At 40.6% G+C, this 19,335-nt stretch overlaps 1 protein-coding gene and 1 long non-coding RNA gene across 12 annotated transcripts in view; one reads left to right on the top strand and one right to left on the bottom strand.

Moving 5' to 3' along the window:
- Nucleotides 1-19,335, top strand: part of ABLIM1 (actin binding LIM protein 1) — a 206,054-nt gene that overhangs the window by 45,619 nt on the left and 141,100 nt on the right. For 5 of the 10 annotated variants that reach the window (XM_074590665.1, XM_074590656.1, XM_074590659.1 and 2 more), the window contains exon 1: nucleotides 4,806-4,966. The exons of the other annotated variants lie outside the window; for them this stretch is intronic. In XM_074590665.1, coding sequence (XP_074446766.1) covers nucleotides 4,927-4,966 — 40 coding nt within the window. In that variant the 5' untranslated portion in view covers nucleotides 4,806-4,926. Of the gene's footprint in view, nucleotides 1-4,805; nucleotides 4,967-19,335 lie in introns of those variants that run through there. 10 annotated transcript variants of the gene reach the window in all.
- Nucleotides 48-8,494, bottom strand: LOC141744517 (uncharacterized). 2 transcript variants are annotated; one of them, XR_012587486.1, is made up of 3 exons: nucleotides 8,404-8,494; nucleotides 5,582-5,760; nucleotides 48-1,763 (listed from the first exon to the last, which is right to left on the bottom strand). It is a non-coding gene; the product is annotated as an uncharacterized LOC141744517 (long non-coding RNA). The 2 variants fall into 2 exon arrangements; XR_012587487.1 differs by having other exon boundaries at nucleotides 783-2,548; nucleotides 8,404-8,471.

Genomic DNA, 19,335 nt, shown 5'->3' with positions numbered 1-19,335 from the left:
ATTTTATTTTATTTTATTTTATTTTATTTTATTTTATTTTATTTTTTCCTGAGGATTTACAACTTTTGGCCTCAACCTGATCACATCAGCAGATGATGGGCTTAAAAGCAAAAAAAGCTATTTTGCCCATGTTTCTTCATATAACACTAGAATACAGGATGGACTCACTACTTCAGAGTGTAAAGGAATTAAAAGGAGGGATGTATTCCAAAAGGAATTAGAAAAAAAATAGAGAGAATAGGTGCATTGGTAGCTGTTAAACACTGATTTGGAGGCAGTCTCCGGCTAAACCACCATTTTGCTGCAATGTGAGAGAGAATCTAGAAGGATCGCTCAATATTTGCCCTGGTTTATAATCTTTTTCCCTTAAGCACTTCCTCTTGACTACTAGCAGGGGCATTGCAGGTTTTAGATCTTTATTTATGCCTTGCCTAATTAAAATACTGTGCAAGTTAATTAATGTTTTTAAAACATTGAGATCATCAAATGAAATGGATATGCAAGAATTTCAAATGATGTCTGAAGGGGGAGGGAAGGTCTTTATCTAACTACAGAGATTCAGTGTTCTGCCGTTGGCCCAAGTCTCTCTCATAATGAATTTATCCACAGGCTGCTGCACTGGATTCTGGAGATGTCTGAGTACTGGTAGTCCTGTATTAATATAGGCCTCCTTTTAAACCGTGTGACAGCTTACAAAATGCTCTGGGATACACTAGGATGAAAGGTACATAAATACATGTAAAATGCTATAATTTAGATGCAATTAGCAATGCACAAGAAAGGAGTGTTTGCCTGGCTGCACTTTATATGTCTATGAAGTTACATTTTCTGGAGCACGGAATACCTGGCATTAACACTTGTTTTAAGCAGTTACACTTGAAGATAATTGCTGTGCACAAGCTCTGAGGAAGTTATTGTAAATCTGTTTCTGCTGTGAGACAGAGGCATTGACAGTGGTGCAACAATTTCACAGGATGGGGAAAAAATTCTGCAGGAGTCACTACTGGAAGCTGTAAATGAGAAGGAGAATTACTAGCAATCAGGAGTCTCGGCCCAGATTGGGAGGTGAGGGAAATTGTTAGCTGAAGTAACAAGGAAGAGTCTGCTTGTAATTTTCCTCCTGTGATCTCTTGGTTCTGCTGCTGTCACTTACGAACCAGCTCTGGTGAAAGGGCTGTGGCATCCGCAGGAGCTGTGAAGGGGCATTTTCTGTTATGTGGAACTTGGAGTGAGAAGAAATAAGGAGATAAGCTATGAAGGAACAGGGTAAGTTAATTTCCTTTGATAAGAGCTTATTGGTCTCCTTTAAAGTCTTTTTTTTTTTTTTCTTCTGTGGTTTTGTTTTGTTTTACATGAATAATTCTCTTCAAACAGAAGGTGTAATGGCTAGACCATTGGGTTGGGATTCATGAGACCTAGATTCAGTTTCTAAGCTGGGCATAGAGTTTTGTGGTCCTGGATTGATCATTTAGTTTGCCTGGTGTTTTCCTTCTCTGTAGTATGGAAAGAACATCTCAACAGGGATAAAATCTTCCAGGGAGCAGGCTGACCTAATACAGTCTAATGTTGTCTAGGAAGAACTACTTTCGAAACTTGAAGAAGAAATTGTGATGCCTTGCGTGTCTCCCACTAGACACAACAGGAATGTGCTGCCTTCATGGACCCGTGGCTCTCTGAAGTGGCTGATGACATTTGTGATTAGTAGGTTTTCTGATAGTAGGTAGTTTGTGATTGTGGGCACTTCTGTTTGGGTTGCATGGAGTCTGGAGGAAAAAAAAAAAGGCAATAAAAGAAAATGAAAATCACACAAACAAGCTCTTAAATTTAAGAAATGTCAGATTGTTGGTCTCTCTAATGGACTCATGGAGAACGCTGCTGTCTTTCTGTTCTTCTGGCACCAGTGCAGTTCTACATATCCCTTGCAGCATGGGGATTGATTATTCTCAGTCATTTTGTAGGAATGGCAATAGGCCTGAGAACTGTGTAGGATGGAATAAGCTAAATCCGATGAAATTGCTGGAGAACTAATAGCCAGGAAGTCTCTGCTGAGCTTCAATAGTCAACAAAAACATCTCTCTGCTGAGCATAATTGACTGCAGTATTTCACAGTCTTGTCACTTGGCAAGTGGTTTTTTTCATGGGAACAACATACAATGTTTATGGCAGTAAACTGGCAGGTTTCAAATTCTCGGGAGTTTCTGGAGGTTAGACCTTCAGCATGAGGAAACACGTACAGAAATTCCTGAGATGGGACTCAGGACTAGTACAACGTGTGAGAAGTGACCACTTCTCACATGGTGTACAAAACTACTAGGTGTGGTCAGTTAATTTAACATAAATGAAAATCAACATATAATGAATTGTATTACGGAGGCGATGTGTATGTACATGCATAGCCATATAGAGGACTTCAGTATTCATGTGGCTCGAATATAGCTTCTAATGCTATAGCTACTAATAAAACATAGCTGGTGCGAGTGTGATGGCTTGTACAATATGTAGATGTGTATTGAATCATTCTCATCTTCCTCCTCTTTCATCTCTTCACCTAAACAAAAACCATATAAATGTGGTTAACTGCAGAAGTCACACTGGCATACTTCAGGAACCTGTCTCTTAATGAGAACAGAAGAACTTATTTCTGGACCCATAGAGCTCCTTTTCACAATTATATATGAGACATATACACAATATGCAATTGTATCTAGGAGCAGAGTAAATAAAATAAATTAGTGCTAGTGGTCAGCACTTCCTGGGAACATGATACTTTATTTTTTTGTCTGTAGAAGAGGAATAATTGTATCTGCTTACCACATCAGAGTGGTAGTAATGGTAATTAAAGCGTGGAGTGCTTTGATTATTAAAAAGAAGAGTGGGGGCGGAGAGAAAGCAGTGTTTCTGATGAGCTAATCGTTTTCAGTCAGGCATGTTAAAGTCCAAACGGAGTGAACGCCCTGTCCTGCACTCCACTTAATTTGGCAGCAAGTAAAATGTATAAAGCCAGAGGAGGAGAATGCCAGACTGAGAATAAAGGTAGAGAGACCAGATTCTGTGCCTGTGTTTACATTTGTCTGTGCGTCTGCATGAGTGTGTATTTTTAACAAGCTGGCTGAGAAGATGACAGTTCATTGTGGGAAAAATGAAGTCAAGAGTTCAGGAAATTCAGGATTTAGTGTTTGAAGCAGGGAATTAAAAGTAGTTGGCCAAAATTTGGTTGGATTTAGCAGTTCCCACCCAAGAACCTGAAAATTTTTGTTGGTTACTGGCATTTTTTCATACATGTTTAGAAAAGAAATAGCATTTTTTTGCCATCTAAAGTGAAATCTTAGGGAGAAAATGGGATTTTTGTTACAGCGGAATCTTTCAGCCCATAATAATGTACAGAGGAGAGTATGTGTGTTCTAGAGAGGGCTTTGGGTTGTGAATTGTTAGCTTCTGCACCTTGTGTTTGGCTGCTTTTCGATCTCATTTCCTAGGACATGGGAGTTATACGACTGCTCTGTCAGTCTTCCCTCTCTCCTCCGTTCAGGGAAACAGAACTTAAAGGCATAAATCAGTAGTTGGGGTGCAGGAGAAAGATTGGGAGGGTGAAAGAAGAGAGTGTGTGGTTTAGGAGGTATGGGTGGAAATCAAAGATATCGAAGCAGTTAAGGAAGACAACTTAAGGGTTCTGTGGGTGGATTTAAAGGACACAGAACCATAGAATGGTTTGGGTTGGAAGGAACCTTAAAGGTCGTCTAGTTCCACCCCCTGCCCTGGGCAGGGACACCTCCCACCAGACCAGGTTGCTCAAAGCCCCATCCAGCCTGGCCTTGAACACCTCCAGGGATGGGGCAGCCACAGCTTCTCTGGGCAACCTGTGCCAGTGTCTCACCACCCTCACAGTAAAGAATTTCTTCCTAACATCCGATCTAAATCTCCCCTCTTTAAGTTTAAAACCATTACCCCTCATCCTATTGCTCCACTCCCTGATAAAGAGTTCCTCCCCATCTCTCCTATAGGCTCCCTTTAGGTGCTGGAAGGGGCTATAAGGTCTCTCCGGAGCCTTCTCTTCTCCAGGCTGAACAACCCCAGCTCTCTCGGCCTGTCTTCACATGGAGAGGAATTGGGAAAGCAGACCAATGGAAAGGAAGTGAAAGTATTTCTGGGAATAGTATTGCCAAGAGGATGTCACATGGAGGCAGGGCAAACCCGATGGGTGTTGAGGATGTTGGAAGAAAATCTGACAGGAAAAAAAAAGATTAATTAATTCAGCTGCTCATGGAACAGTTTGTCTCTGGATATGTACAACTGCGTAGAAGGAAATGCCTGGAAGTCTCCACTTACAGTCAGCCTAATTGCCTCTGTCCGGGGGGTGTTGTGGGAACCTGGGGAAGATGCCTGGGACATTGGCTTTCCTTGCTGTAAGTGTGTGTGGAAAGAGGCAACAGTGTTTCTTTGATCCCCATTTTACTCTTTCATTTAGGTGCAATATATCCGTGCAAGAAAAGCAACAGAGTGGAGATGAGACGCAGAGTCAAATAGAAAACAGTCTCAGGAAGAAGTCAGGTCGGTTTGCAGTGAACCTTTGAGGCTGGTTAGGATCCTTCTGTGTGAAAAAAGTTATCGATAATAACAGTTGCTTTGAGGCGGTCGATACATTGGAACACGTCACTGTTTGAAAGGCAGCATACCGTGGTCCTGATGACTAATAGAATATCTAGAGGAAAATACTCACTCTTCCTTTAAACTGTTTGGGAACACAGACACACCTATTTTGCTGGGGCCACTCCCCGTAGTACTGTTCAACCCAGGAAATACGAGGAGTAGAGCCCTAGGGTGAGCCACCTCTGGAGGATCTCGGTTGTTCCTCCAGCTTGTCATCTGGACCCTGAAAGGCTGTAGCTTTTGAGGTCCAGAAAGAAACATTACTGCTTGGGAGCACAGATGGAACTAGAAATACATCAGAGCGCCACAAACGGCAAAGGTTTGTCCTGGGCTATAGCTCTGCTTTGTAAATCTCTACTGATAGATTACGTAGGTTAAGCCATCCACAGGACATGAGGTTTTGGATTTACAGAAGGAAGACAGGCTGAGGCAGTTCTGTTGGACTGAAACTGGGATGTTTCTGATAGAGCAATTTCTTTATTTTAGTTTTTTTCTCTTCGCCGATTTAACAGTTAAACACTGTCCCAGTCTGGTGTATTTTATGAACGGTGGACTTTGTTACGGGACTGAACAGCGCGTGCACCCACGTGCTTCTCCCCTGGACTGGATTTTTTAATATATGGAGCAGAGCACAACTCAGGCTTATTACCCAGCTCTGTCTCCACGTCCATTTTTGTGAGAGGTACTTCACTGCTGTTCCGCAGTTTCTCTGTCTTCTAGGTAAAGGTGGCGGCAGCTATTGCTATTGCTGTGGGGTAGGTTCTGTGTAAAGAGGTTTTAGAATTTTGTAATGGAAGGTGGCATAAAATCTCAAAGCTTTGTTGATTAATGCTTTGAATGAGAAGCTGATAACCGATCTGTTTTCGGTGCTGTTGAGGGCAGCTTTCTTTGGAATTTAACCTGAGGAAACGTTGCTGTACAATCTGTGACTTACTGCCTGAGCACACCTACGAGTTCTTGGCCGTCCCGCACCCCGCTGTCACTGCTGTTTGCTTGTGCCCAGAGAGACCGGCAGCAGGATGCGGAGCAGCTGGTGCTGGTGAGCAGTATTTTTCCTTGTTCAAAGGTGCTGCAGGTATGACTGTGCAGTGCAGAATGCCAGCGTGTAGCAACCTGCAAGGAAGTTACCAGGAGAAGATGAGACTCAAAGTGTTTTGCTTCTAAATGCCAAAAGCACATTCAGCAGAGTTTTGGTGGTAGGTTACAACAAAAAAAGTGATACAAGGTGGATACTCTTGGATAAGAGGCATGCAAATCTTAGTTTGCTTAGTAAACATTTCTCTTTTTTTATACCACGGTCTTAGAAAAAAGGCGGGGGAAGAGGCGTGAGTGTAAAAAGCTATATTTATCTTTCTTGGTAACTTAAGTGTGGGTAGTTGCTTTCTCTGTTGTGCTCGGACAGATAAATAAACCCTTGGGGTACCCATTTGGCTTCAGGGCTTACAGCTGGAAGAAGTAAAGTCTTATTTTTTTCTCTGCATTGTCTAATCCAGTATTTGTCTCTTAAAAATACTGTCTTACACGGATATCATCTATCTTTATGGGTCTGGAATTTCAATAATGTGCAGGTACACATATTAAAGAACTGTATACATCTCTCTATGAAAAGTATCACTTCACCTTAAAAAACCCCACAACCCAAACTTTTTACCAACTGTTTATAACAACAAAAAAATATTTTTTCCATTGCTAATTTAGTCTTTTTAGGCCAAACGCTTAACCTAATGTTGAACTAGATACACCTGTTCTATTTCTGTTGTTTCTCTCAATGTGTGCTGAATTAGGTGTGCAAAATTACTTCTTTTTCCTTCCTTATTTCTTTACTATTTTATTTTTAAAATACTATTTTGGACTTATTACACTAATATAAATTAATCTCCACAGAAGCACAATGCAATAGCAATTGGTTAAAGTCAGCTGTTTCTATATTGTTGTGATGTGGGAAACTGCCGTATCATGATGCGAACGACCGAAGGACCATTTGTCCGTGTCCGGTGGGGTTTCATTCTAGTGAGGTCAGGCTGAGAGTCTGGTTCTGCGTTCCTGACCAGATATACTGAGAGCTGCGGAAGTCCGGCTCTGTCTCTGCCTGCTTTGGCCAGTGCAGCTGACCTCTTGTGTGGATGTGGAAATCTCTTCTCACTGCCGGGTCCTAGGAGATAAACTCCTGATGGCGACACTGATAACGCAGAGGAGAGAAGATTGATTACTTCTCCCCGCTTCTCTAGATGTGTGCACTTTCTCTTCCCTAGCGTTAGGAGGAGGTTGAGTCTATGCCTCTAATCTATAGAGGCATATATAGAGAGATGTAAATTTAATATATTGAGAGATACTTTTGGGGATAATAGTTTGTCATTTCATTACAGTGGGTAATGAAAGCAAATTTTTCTTTTAACTTTTGTTTTTAATCAGTTTGACATGCTGGGTTTCACATTCTAGAAAAATGATGCAGTGATTTTTTTTTTTGTCAGCTGTCTATTTGGAGTTGGAAAGACTGACCTTATTCTGATGATAATCCAGTAAGCAGCTGGAGAACTGAAATTTTTTACTTCTTCAGAACCAATTAATTGATTCTAGGAAAAGTATTGGGAGGATTTGGATTCTAAAGAAAGCATAAATGTGGGGAAAAAAACTCGATAACAAAACAATCAGAACACCACTACAAAATAATGCATTATCTTGTAATTCATTCATAGTTACAAAGGAAATAACTGAAAGCTGCCAAATACTTTCAGTGTGAAAATATGCATAACATATGTTTATAACATAAGGTTCTCTACTGAAAAATCCTGTGGTGGTCAGCACCTGTTTTAACTGATTCATCTGAAAATGTTGCTCAGTGCTGCTAGAAGTTGTTCATCAATCAATTTTTTTTCGCACAGCCTGATGGGTTGGCTGGCTTGCCTACTTTCTTTAGGTGGTGTTGTTATTGTTGTTTTGCTATTCTCAGTTGCAGAACTATTCCTAAATCATACTAGGGCAAAATTTCGACTGAAAAACTGAAGGTGCATAGAGAGTGTTAATACCGGACGGGATGTTGAAGCTGAACTACATGGAAAAGGCATTATTTTTTTTGGTCATTGATTTGTGTCAGTGGTAAGTCTGGATATTAAACAAGTACCACAGTGGCAATGTCAACACAAATAATAGAAAACTAAGCTTTGCTCTAGACTGAGGGAGTGTTTACACTTAAAAAAAACCCAAACAAACCAACTTCCTAGTATGCGCTAGTAATATTTGTTTGCACTCCACATAAACTAAAGAATCAGACCTCCCATTGTGGAGTAACTGTATAGATACAACATTTAATGTATTGTAAGTTCCAGGAGGTGTAGAGACTCTGTCATGATGACTAAGAATGGGGCGGCAGATTGGCCAGGGACATCTTGACTTCACATTATGTTTTACTTACAGTTTATTTAATAATAATTAAAACCCCACAGTTTTGTTTCAAGTTCATCTGCTGGAAAATCCACTTTTGTTAGTAGACCACGACACATGACCTTAACTGGCAAAAACAAATAACCTCAATAGATGGCATTTGCTCAAGCAGTGGCAGGATAAGATCAAGAAATTCTTGCTGAAAGAATACTGCTGTGAATGGTTGTTGCAAATACAGTAGGGTAAATATCAAAAAAGCAGTTGACATAGCGGACTTAGATTCTTTGTAGCTATTCCATTTCTCATTCACCATTCCTATCATTTATGATACCACTGGAACAATTTTTCCCAGTATTGTAAGATGGAATTTCCTACCTTCTATTCCAGAATTGTAGCTTGCTAGATGCCGAATGCTCTCTGCTTCCACTGCAGGATCAAGACTCTTGATTTAGTACTATCTTTGAATAACTCTCATAGGATTTGATAGGCCCAGCTTCACAGGGAACATGTCAGGGAAATATCATGAGATAAGGCCCGTTCTGTGTTGAGTGTCACTGGTAAAGAACAAACCCAGCTGTACCTGTCATCAAGTCAAGGACATGTTTCTCCTTTTTAATCTCCTGTCAGTTTTGGAGCTTTGGTGTGGTTCTCTGACTGTTGCTTTTCCTGTTGGTGACAGATTACAGAGTTTATTTGAGTGAATCTACTCAAATAAACTATCAAGAAAACAAGCAAAAAATAATAATAAAAATAAAGGCAAAAAAATCAAGAAAAAACAAGCAAAATGAGGCCGTGGGGTACCCAAGAGGACCAAAATCTCAGTTTATCAAATACTAGTAATTACAGGGTATGTTTTATGTAATTTTCTGTAATGAATAAATTGAACTAAATTCCGAGTCTTTCATCTGCCCCATCAATGTATTTTTAGATGTGTGCGGGCCTCAGTTTTGCCTGTACAGAATGTGATCCCCGTGTGAGAAGTGAGCTGCGCATGGAGTCATAATTTTGCTTAACTGACAGTTTTTAATGTGGCTCTTGATCACTTGCGTGTGTGTGTGCAGCTGATTTAACCAGGAGATTGTGCTGACCACAAGAGGAAGGGTTCAACTGTGCTGTAGGATTTATTTAATTACAAAACAAAGATTAGCCAACACAGCATATTTAAAGCTGCTTTTAGTAGGAATGTTGGCAGTGGATGAACTGATCTGATGTCATTTCTGGCGTCCTGTAGCAGTGCCATACTTTCCCCTATATAGAAAGGTAACCTCCTATTCTTAGTTTTGACAGACATTGACAAAAAGTTTGTACTGGCTTCTGGTAGGTACCTAAATTAGTCCTTATAGTATGACAAAGGAATCTCTTTTAGGGCTTCACTGAAGCTAGGAGGGGTCAGTATGACTGCAGAAGTTATCCTTTTAGAGTTATGCCATGCTCCGAGAATGGCTGTGATGTTGGAGACCTTGAGGGTTTGATGCAGCAAGAGAAATACTCAGTTCTTCTTACCATCATGTGTGCTGGTTCTACATCTGCAGTAGAAGATCCGCTGTTGGGAGAGAATGGGGAATGTTAAACTAAGATGTCCAGGAAGTCCTGCAGTGACCTAGAGAAGGCTTTCTTCTAATATACGTAATTCTTTGTTCGGTGTTTGAGTAAAGTTGCTGTGTACATTTCTGTAATCATGTGACTTGTCAGAAGAGAGAGTATAATAATATCCAATTTATTTTAATACATAACAAGAGGAGTGGTGCTTTCTTTGATGTCATGCATGTAACACATCGTTCTTTACAAAGGTACAAGAAATAAATACAAGGATTGAAACAACACTGAGCTTTCAACTTTGATCTCTGCTTCCCAATTTATTTCTGTCTCAGTTACCATGAAGTTAACATTGTGAAGAGAATGTCACAAAGAGTTTCTCCTCTCAGCTGGAAGAAGAATGTCAAAGTTCAAGAAAGAAAAAGTCAAGAAAAAAATCTGATTAAAGAAATTACATTATCTTGAAAGTCTTTGCTCACTTGAAGCTACCTTTGTGATTGTCTGAAAAAGCAAAATGAATATGAAACACAATGGGGAGCTATTTTAATGAACCATCTCTAGCTCTTGGGGACTCTAGCTAATATAATTTGGTTTTGATTTTTTTTTATTTATTTTGATTGTTGTTCTTTAAGTGGTTCTTTACAGGCTGTTAGGGGATGAACTGTTGACCAGAAGTAAATAAAAGAAAATCAAAAGTTTTAAATGATTTTCCATAGTACTTCCTTGCTTCTCAAATATCTGTTTAAATAAAAGGTACCTAAACATTGCTGAGGAGTAGAAAAAAAAAGCCAGTTTCCCACTGAATATCTGAAGGACGGCCAGCTTCTGCCAGGATCCTTTTTACTAATTATTCCCTAGAGTGGCTTAGGCGTCTCTTTAACTTCAAGCATAGTGCACGGCCCCACAGAAGTCCTGGGATTATTTATAAGCTTTGAGATAGGCCAACACTTCAGTCGTTGTTGAATCATGCACTCTTGGGGGTGCAGCAGGTTTTTTTATTTATATTTCATATAGCTCTCACTAAATCCTAGCTACAAAATTGCATCAGTTGTCAGCAATTACAGTTGGGTTTTTTTCCTACGTGTAAGTAAAAAGGGTTGGTTTTGCTGTAAGAATACATAGTGCAGTGTTCTTGACATTATAGATCAATAGATTAGCCTTGTGCTGCCAGGAAATAAAATGCTGAGCCACCTCATCTTATAATAATGCAATAGATGGATCCATTAATGGATCCATTAATGCACACACTGTTATTTTTTGTCTGAAAATAGTCGAGGGCAGAGATTTTTTTCTTTCCCATGACTAGTCTGAAATCAACACTGGAATCGATAAAGTAAGGTAAATAGCCTTTGGTTGAATCATGCCTTTTGTCACAACCCGATAACTGCACTCTTCTAGTCACAGCAACCAGAGTTAACAGGGATTTTGCTTGTTTGGGGCAGAATAGCTAAAAATGGAATTTTCAGATCAGAGAAGATGTACAGAATTAGTTATGTTTGCTTTCTCTGGTAACATGATTCTCCAGGGGAAATGAGCACTTTTGTTGTTAAATAAGGGCTGCAATCTATTGGAAAATCATTAAGAAATATGGTAATGAAGTTGGAAGGTAATTAAGATCAAGGAGAAGCACTCGGCTACGCATTACATGACCTCTTTTTTTGATGCTGACCAGTTAACTCCCTAGTGTTATTATCTGTGGTACTTCTATAGTTTCCCTTATCATAGACTCTGAAAACTTCAGTCTTTAATGTACCTATTGTTACAAATCCCTCGTGAGGGGGGAAAGTGATCTGGGGAAACGCAATGAAAGAGATTAAGGGAATGGCTCGGGGACGAACAGCAAGTCTGTGGGAGAGCAGAGGCTGCATGTTTCTCAAATCCCAGATTGGCATTCCAGCCCTTCAGCCTTACTTTCTTACTCTTAATCTCACTATTTATTAATAATCTGAATATTTGGTTATGGAAGCAGATATTTTGGTAGCTGTGATGGCATTAAATGCTAAAAATGGATCCAGCAAATAGTTTTGCTGTTTATTTACATAGACTAGAATAAGATCTCCATAGACTGTTCTGGATGTGGCAGTAATTCATCTGGATGTTAGTCACATTCTTCCTGGTACTAGTTACTTGTAGCATCATACCTAAGGCCTTTGTTCATTAAAAGGAAAAAAAATCAGCACTGCAGGTGCAGTGTCACGGGAATCGCTCTTCATTCCTGGGTAGTGGCAGTAGCCAGCCACGAACAGGGCACAGCGGTAAATGGAATGGAGACCTGGGTGAAAAAATGCCTTTAGAGATAGGTGTTGGAAAGCAGGGACACTTCAAGATTCAGTACATGTAATTATTTTTTTTTATACAGCCAGAACTGTTTGCAGAATTCATTTTGCGTGAAGATCAAATCATGGAAAGGGAGTGATGAAGCCACTTAGTTTGGTTCCTTTGGCAGATCAAGGTTCAGTTCTGAGTACATGAATTTTCAGCTTTCTGCTTCCAAAGGCACTGCCCGTTCTGTATCACAGGTTGGGGATTTAGTCGTCTGTCTCTGCTTTATCTTTAAACCTGGTAGAAGAGATAATTTTTAAAATGAAACTGGATAACCTTCACAGATATCCATTTCCTGCAAAAGGTAGAAAAATAATTTGAGAACCCTTTTTGGTAGATTTAAAAAAATGTTTCAATTGGTGAGTTTGGGAATTACAAGGAAGGTCAAAGTTGGGTGGTTTTTTTTTAAAGTTTCACAGAACAGTAACGTAGAAAGAGTATTTTGTTTTATGATAGTGAACTTGAAGTTCTACAGATTGTTTTGTTTATTGCTTTTAGATAAGCTTAATTGATACTTTTTAAAAACATTTTATGTTTATTTATTTGCAGTATTCTTAGTGGAAGTGTATTATCCTATAGAGAAACTATGTAGGTATGAATTTCATTTAAACCATTCTTTCGTTTAGAGTGGATGTGTATCTGATCCCTGACGGTGGCCTATACCTGATGCTCGAAAGGAAAGTTTTAAGGCTTTCAGAGGGAGTAGGCAGTACTTTGCCAAATGACAGTATTGGGTGTTTTTTTTTCCCCCGGCATCATTTAAATATTTCGTTTGGTGATTGATTTTTCTGTGTACTCTTTCAACCCAGGTAATAATTGCACATCGTGGTAAACGGCTGGTGCTGCTCTCGCTTTTGTCCAAGAAAAAGATGATTAGATGTAATCTCAAGCATTATTGTTCAGATATTTTTGTTTGTTTAATCTTAGTGTGCACTGCTTCGCTGAAGGATAAACTTGGTGGATGCTGGGGTTTAGGGAAGTGAGTCAGATTCAATTTCTGAACGTCCAGCAAAGGGAAAAGCATTCCCGAGAGCTTGTTCTGCCGCCTGTCCAGCTCTACAATGCACTGCAAAGCTGGGCTTTTGTTATCAAAGGCTCATGTGCCATGAGAGTTATCATACGTAGTTGATAACAGGAAGCTGAGCACAATGGTTTAATTCAGCTCAAAGATTTTGCAAATGTCATCAGTTGGGAAAGGAAATTGTCACCGTGCGGTCATAGTTAAGTCTCAGATAGAAATGTAGTACTGTTTGCTCTTGTGTTTTTTCTCGGTTGCAAATTGTAATAGAAGAAGAAAGGGCGAGGTGATGTTTCATGTATGTTTTGGAATGAACACCGAGAAGAAATCAATACGTAAAATAATGTTTGCTTTCTTATTTCTGAATTAGTTTAACAAAATAACTTGTGCATGCAGATCTTGCTGATAATGTATAAAAATGAGATGCAATTTGCAGTGTGCCACCTCGGGAGGTCCCCAGGTGGGTTTTCAAAGAATTAATGGTTGATGCGGTGTGAGATGATACAAATGTAGCTCCATCCTCCTCAGACTTGAAGGTGCTACTGTCCTTTCACACAGACATTCACGGACTTCATGGACTTGACAGACGTCGTAACAGTTCTTCAGTGCCGTGTTTTGCGTGTGTGCGCTGCGAAAACAGGTGTTTTGGATGCAGTTTGGCTAATGAGTAGTTAAATGTCAGTTGTTATAGCCGTGAAGAAAAATCTTGACTTGGCGGCTTGATAACAAGCTTATGTGGGAGATTCACGCTTATTTGGGTTGCTCAGCTGAGTTGTAACACAAATCGTTTTACTTTTGTTACCACTTTAACCTGAGCTAGCCCTCTTCAGCAGGCCACTCTTTTTTTGCCAGCGTAGACGTGCCCTGTGGCTTTGTGGTCTTTGTGTTCCTCCTGCAGTAGTATAGCTTACCGTACAGAACCCTCTGTGGGTTGAAGCCAGGAAAGTAATTTGGTAGAGACCTGTGGACTGTAAAATTCATATCTGTGTGGATCCTTCATAGACTTTAGCACAATAAAAAATACCAAAGCCTCTGAGTTCTTTTTAGAATATATCTTATGCTTAGATTGTTGAAGTAATATTAAATATTAGTAACTAGGCTTTTCAGTCTGTTGTGAGTAAATCTTACATGTAGATGTACTAGCACAGATCTCTTTTCAAAGTAGCTACTTAGTAGGAACAGTACTTAATACAGAAATCCGCAGTCATTATATGATCTCTACTAAATATTTTTTCATGGGTGGATATGATCTTAGTGAGGAAGCGGCACACATTAAGTGAATGGAGGAGAAACAAGTGCGATGGGCAAGGAGCATGTCTGTTCACGAGGAACAGCTCTTCTTCATTGGTAAGGGTCGCCTGAGTCGAGAGAGTGTAGCCCAAGCCATTCTGCAAGTATTTAGCTAGGTGGGTGTCATTGATTGTGTGATTTGTAGTGGATTTTCTTATGCTTTTTCTCCCCTAGTTAGTCTGATGGTGCTCTGCCTTTGTCTCTGAAGAGCAGAACAGAGACAGGTATGTGTGGCCACCACCATTGGCCAGGAGCAGGACTGCTGAGTTAGGTCCTGTGTATTTTCTTCTCAGCCAAGATAACAGCAAGATTAGATGGGCTTTGTGCTCCCGTGAGTGAGCTGAGGAAATACCCTCCTCCTGTTGCTCCTGGCCGTGGTGCCGTGGTTCTGAAATACATTGCACTAGAAAGTACCAGAAGATGTTGTGATGTTAGTACCTGGGCTCTTTTTCTGTCGTAGCCCCCAGCGTTGAGAAGTGGCACGTGGTGATACATGATGAAGTAGTGGTGCTCTTGTGGCAGCGGACATGTCTGCTTGCTGGAGTATGTTATAACACATTTCAGTAGTGGTAATTCTATTTCTGGGTTTGAGCTGGGTCAATATTTCAAATGTCTCACTGATCGGAGCATAATCCCAATGTTATTTCCCCATCTGCAGCAAGAGAACGGATTTTGTTGCAATTTGAAAACATTTTCTGTGAACTGGCGGAATATAATAAGCTGGGATGCTTTTTAAGGACTAAAACATGATTACTTCAAAAGCCACAAAGTAGCTTTGCACTACCGGTTTTTAAAGCTCAGCAAATTTTAAGTAGTACCTGAATTATTAATGGCGATAAATTGGAAGAGGAAGCTCTGTTGTCTTATCAGTCTCAAGCAAGCAGTAGTTGGTTGACTCTGCAGAGAAAGGCAGCTCCTTGTGAAGCGATGAGTGAAGAGGTCCTTGGTGAGGAGCCCTACAGGGAGAATGGCTTGTGTCAGTACGCCCAGAAGATGACCGCCTGTTTTGGACATTTAGGTAAAGAAATTAAAGATGTGCATGTGGACTTTTTGCTCTCCGTTATGTGGATGAAATGTTTCCTCAAATTTACAGTAAATAGCTGGGTGTTTTGTACGTCAGCCTGCAGTTCTTCAGTAAGTAAATTGTGTTTGTCAAAAGTGAAAAAGCTGCATGGATGGAGTCATTTCATCACAAGTAGAAAGGTTTGTTTCTTTTTTTTTTCTATGTGAACTTGAATGTTGGGATGATTTTTTTGCTCTCTCTTGCTTGCTCGCTCATTTTTCATTTATGTGAAGGCCCCTTTTTTTTTTTCCTTTCTCCTTACTCTCAATATCTGTGAGAATTCTTACATGGGAAAAGGAGATAATCCTGTTGCCTTGGACAGATGCCTGAAACATTATCTGGGGCTATCTACCTATGCAATAAATGTGTTACCCTCTGAAGTGGTATGAGGGGAAAAATAAATATTTTTTTTTTTATTTACCTTATTATCTGTGTTTTTATTTTGATTTTTCATTGCAGCTAGGCTTTGCTGAACTAGTACGACTGACTTCAATTTCTTGGGTTTTTTTGGTTGGGTTTTTTGTTGCTTTCAATGCAAGAATAAAGTCACTCTGAAATGCATTTGCAGGAAGTTTCATTCCGGTGGCAGAAGCAATTAAAGACAGCATTAGTGCACTACACATTTCTGCCTTTTATTTAGCTGAAGGGACAGTTTAATCCTCAGTGTTGCTCACGGGTGTGGAAGAATATTTCTTCTACTATGATTTTAGCCCTTGGTGTCTAATTTTTGCTATTATTCAGTGCCTACTATTCTGTTGTGCAACTTATTTGTGGATTGCAGTCAAATTTTTTTGTTACTTCTGTTGTCGTTCTAGTAGCATTAGTACAGAAGCCTCTATGCCTGGTTGTATATGAAACACATATGTATTTTTAGCATCCGGGCAGCCAGTTGGTTTGGTGAATTCAGAGGGGATGGAATAGGAAATGGTCTTGAGAAGGATGAAAATATTTATAAATATAATATTTATAAAGTTGGTGATGAGATAAAATATTTAAAGTAGATAATCTGCCTAATTCCTGTCTGATACCCATTCCCGTCTGAAAACCGTCAGTCTGGAAGGTGCCCATACCTCAAACTGTGCTCTGGGACGCCTCGAGTCCCCAGCACTGAATGCTTGGATTAGGCACGGCTTTGAATTGGCAGTGATTTAAAAGTATTTTGCTACTTGGCAGATCCTGAGGAAATTTCCTCAACACTACTTCTGGGTTGGGCGCCCTGGATTCCTGAGAATGTGTTTCAAGAAACATAAGGACAGGGTTGTGCCCTTGTGTTTTCTGCCTTTTTCTTTTCTCTTTAGCAAGAATATGAGAAATCAGTCTTTTCCATTTAATTGAGTGCTTGACTTAAGTGGTAGGAGATTGCCGCTGTGTTTTTGATTCTGTCTGAGGCTAAATCCCACTGCTTGGTAACAGGATGTTATACGAGATGTCTCAGGCCTTGTCCTTTACCTTGGACACCAGGATCTGACCCTCAGACCAACTGCTCCAAACAGCCCTTCATCTGAGTCGGGAAGCCACTGTGATGCTTCCTGGCCTTGTTTTGCTTGCTTCTACTTCTTGTATCTTCTCAGATTAATTAACAGGATGGAGGCTCTTTAAAGATATACCCTGTACTTAACAAAAACACTAACAACAAATGATATTGCTTTGTGTTACAAGCAGCAGCTAGTATGTGGTCTTTGAGATTGTGGTTATCAGACAATGACAGCAATAGCCAGGGCTGGAAAGGGGCATCATTAGAGTAGTCTCTCTCAGAGGAAAAAAGACCTTATTTTTAATTAAGCAGGATGCTTCTACAGTGACGTGTCAGGGTCACAAAAGGCTCGTCTAAACTGAACTGTTCCCATGGCCCCCCACCAAACCCATGCGTCTTGGTGGCGGAAGGTGCCTGGATTGCACTTCACTATTTGAAATAGCATTGGACCCTTCTCAGCGGTCACAGGCCGACTGCTTCTGTAGTGGAGATACCGTGGGAAAAGGGTGCTGATCTTTGCTGCCTCCCAAGCTAACGCTGGAGTTGTTTCAACCTGCGGAAGTGATTCCTGCCAAGTGCAGGAACGGATCCCTGCGTGGGTGAAAGGGGGTTCAGCCTCTCGTGCCTTTGCTCTGCCCACTCGCCTCTATCACTTGGTTGCAACTCTTCTGGGCAAACTGCAAGTTAAAGGAATCGATAGAGGCTTTGTACAGCTTGTGTGGTGTTTCATTATGTGGGGGCAGATATTGCAGTTTCTTCTGACTACTGCTACACAACAGATCGTACTAGTTTAGTACTTATTGCAGTGGCTGGTGTAACGGCTGTCTGGGTGAATATAGCTGGAGGGTTGGGATCAGCATGGCTTCAACAGAACACTGGGAGTCAGTCTTTAACCAGAGCATTCAAACCCCAATGAAGGACAAGCTTTCCTTCTAGGGTTTAGGCAGCCAAGCTGTAGCAAAGGTTGCAATAGTTTGAAAAGTTACTGCAGAGCTCACCTTTCTGCTTTCTGGGGGTTAACTTCCGCAGCAGAGTTAATGTCGGGGCAATGTGTGCTTTTGCCTCACCTATCTCAAAGGGCAAAGTCCACCTTGACGTGTTGGTGAGGCTGGATAGTTGGCACTGCTCTTGTCAGGTGTCAACATCCTTCACCGATTATCCAGCGGCAAACGATACCCTGAGAGATACTTGTGTTAGGGTGCATCCGGCCGTCTCCCGTGAGTCATCCCGCTGCTGTAAGCACAGGGTGGTGATCCACCTTCAGTTGAAGTGCTGGAAGCTTTTGGAGTTTCAGAAGAACAGTCTTTTCCACTGAGTGGCTGTGGTGTGCAGGTCAGTAGGTTGTGAAATCTGGGAGAGATTGAAAATTGCTGCAAAGCTTCACTTCCTAGGGGGAATACTTAAAAAACAGGGTTTGCTGAGATTTCTGATCTGGTAGAAGATAACTCTGAGGTAGAACTTGAATTGCTGTATTTATGGACCCTTCCTCAAATATCCATAAGCATCACCCCATTAAAATTAATACAGTAATGCAGATTTATTCTGGCTTTGTCCCACTGTGTCCGTGATTGATTATAAAACCCAGGAGAATGGCTCTTTAAGGGGAGCTGTGATTTCGGGCTTGTTTTCAAGATAATACAGAAGTCATACTACTTGGAAAATAAAAAGCAATTGACCTTATAGGAGGTGTGTAATAATAGATGATCAGTCTGGATTTGTGAGATGATGTTTTCTCTTTAAAATAGTAAATAAAGCAGTCTTCTCTTCAAAGCCTGTCCCCATCTGTAGATAGTGCTTGAACTCTGTGTTTTGAGGGAGGAATTAAATGACAGTTTCTCGCTGTGCTCAGTTAGCCTGTTGGTAGGTTTTTTCACCTTCTGATTTAGCAAAAGCCTTACTGGAAGCAGTGCAATTATTACACTGGGTCATTTTGCAGTTATAGGCAACTTCTGTGTGTTAAGGGGAACTGAAAGCTTGGACCAAACGCTGTGTAGTTGTCTCTGGAAGTTTGGCTGAATAAAGAATCTCAAGTTGTCTCTGAGCAGGTCCTGGTCTGGGGTCTACCTGTAACTTTCTCTTACAGATGATGAATATTGTTTTAGGTTGTTTGTTTGTTTTGGTTATCTTTCACTTTGGAATTTCCTGTGAATTTCCAGTGCACCGTTGATGATTAACTCTGCCTTTACCCGGGGAGAAATATTCATTAGATGATTAGATTAGCAAATCACTGGAATTGGATTAATGTAAATACTTCTTCCAAGTGAAGCAGGAAGGGCTGGCAGAGTATCTGCAAAGCTTCTCCTGTCAGCTACACAGGAAAGCGGAGGGGAAGAGCACAAGCAAACCAACCCTTAATAGTTAGGAGAAAGCCGAAGTGCTTTTGTTTGGAACAGGCAGTGAAAGCTGCAGAAAGGATTTCTCCAAAGAAATCTGCTTATGAATTAGTCCTGGCCAGCCTTTGCACATTCTTCAAAAAGGAGGACCGACATGCTCTACCTTTACTATAACCTTTCGCCATAGCACACGTACAGAGCCAGCATGGCACAGGGGAATGGGAGATTAAATGCACAGATGTGCGTTGGTAGCTTATGATGATGATTCTTC

The sequence above is a fragment of the Larus michahellis genome, chromosome 6 (assembly GCF_964199755.1).
Source record: "Larus michahellis chromosome 6, bLarMic1.1, whole genome shotgun sequence".
Taxonomy (NCBI): Eukaryota; Metazoa; Chordata; class Aves; order Charadriiformes; family Laridae; genus Larus; species Larus michahellis.
Note: the sequence above shows the minus strand (reverse complement) of the source record. Positions and strands in the feature narration are given on the sequence as shown.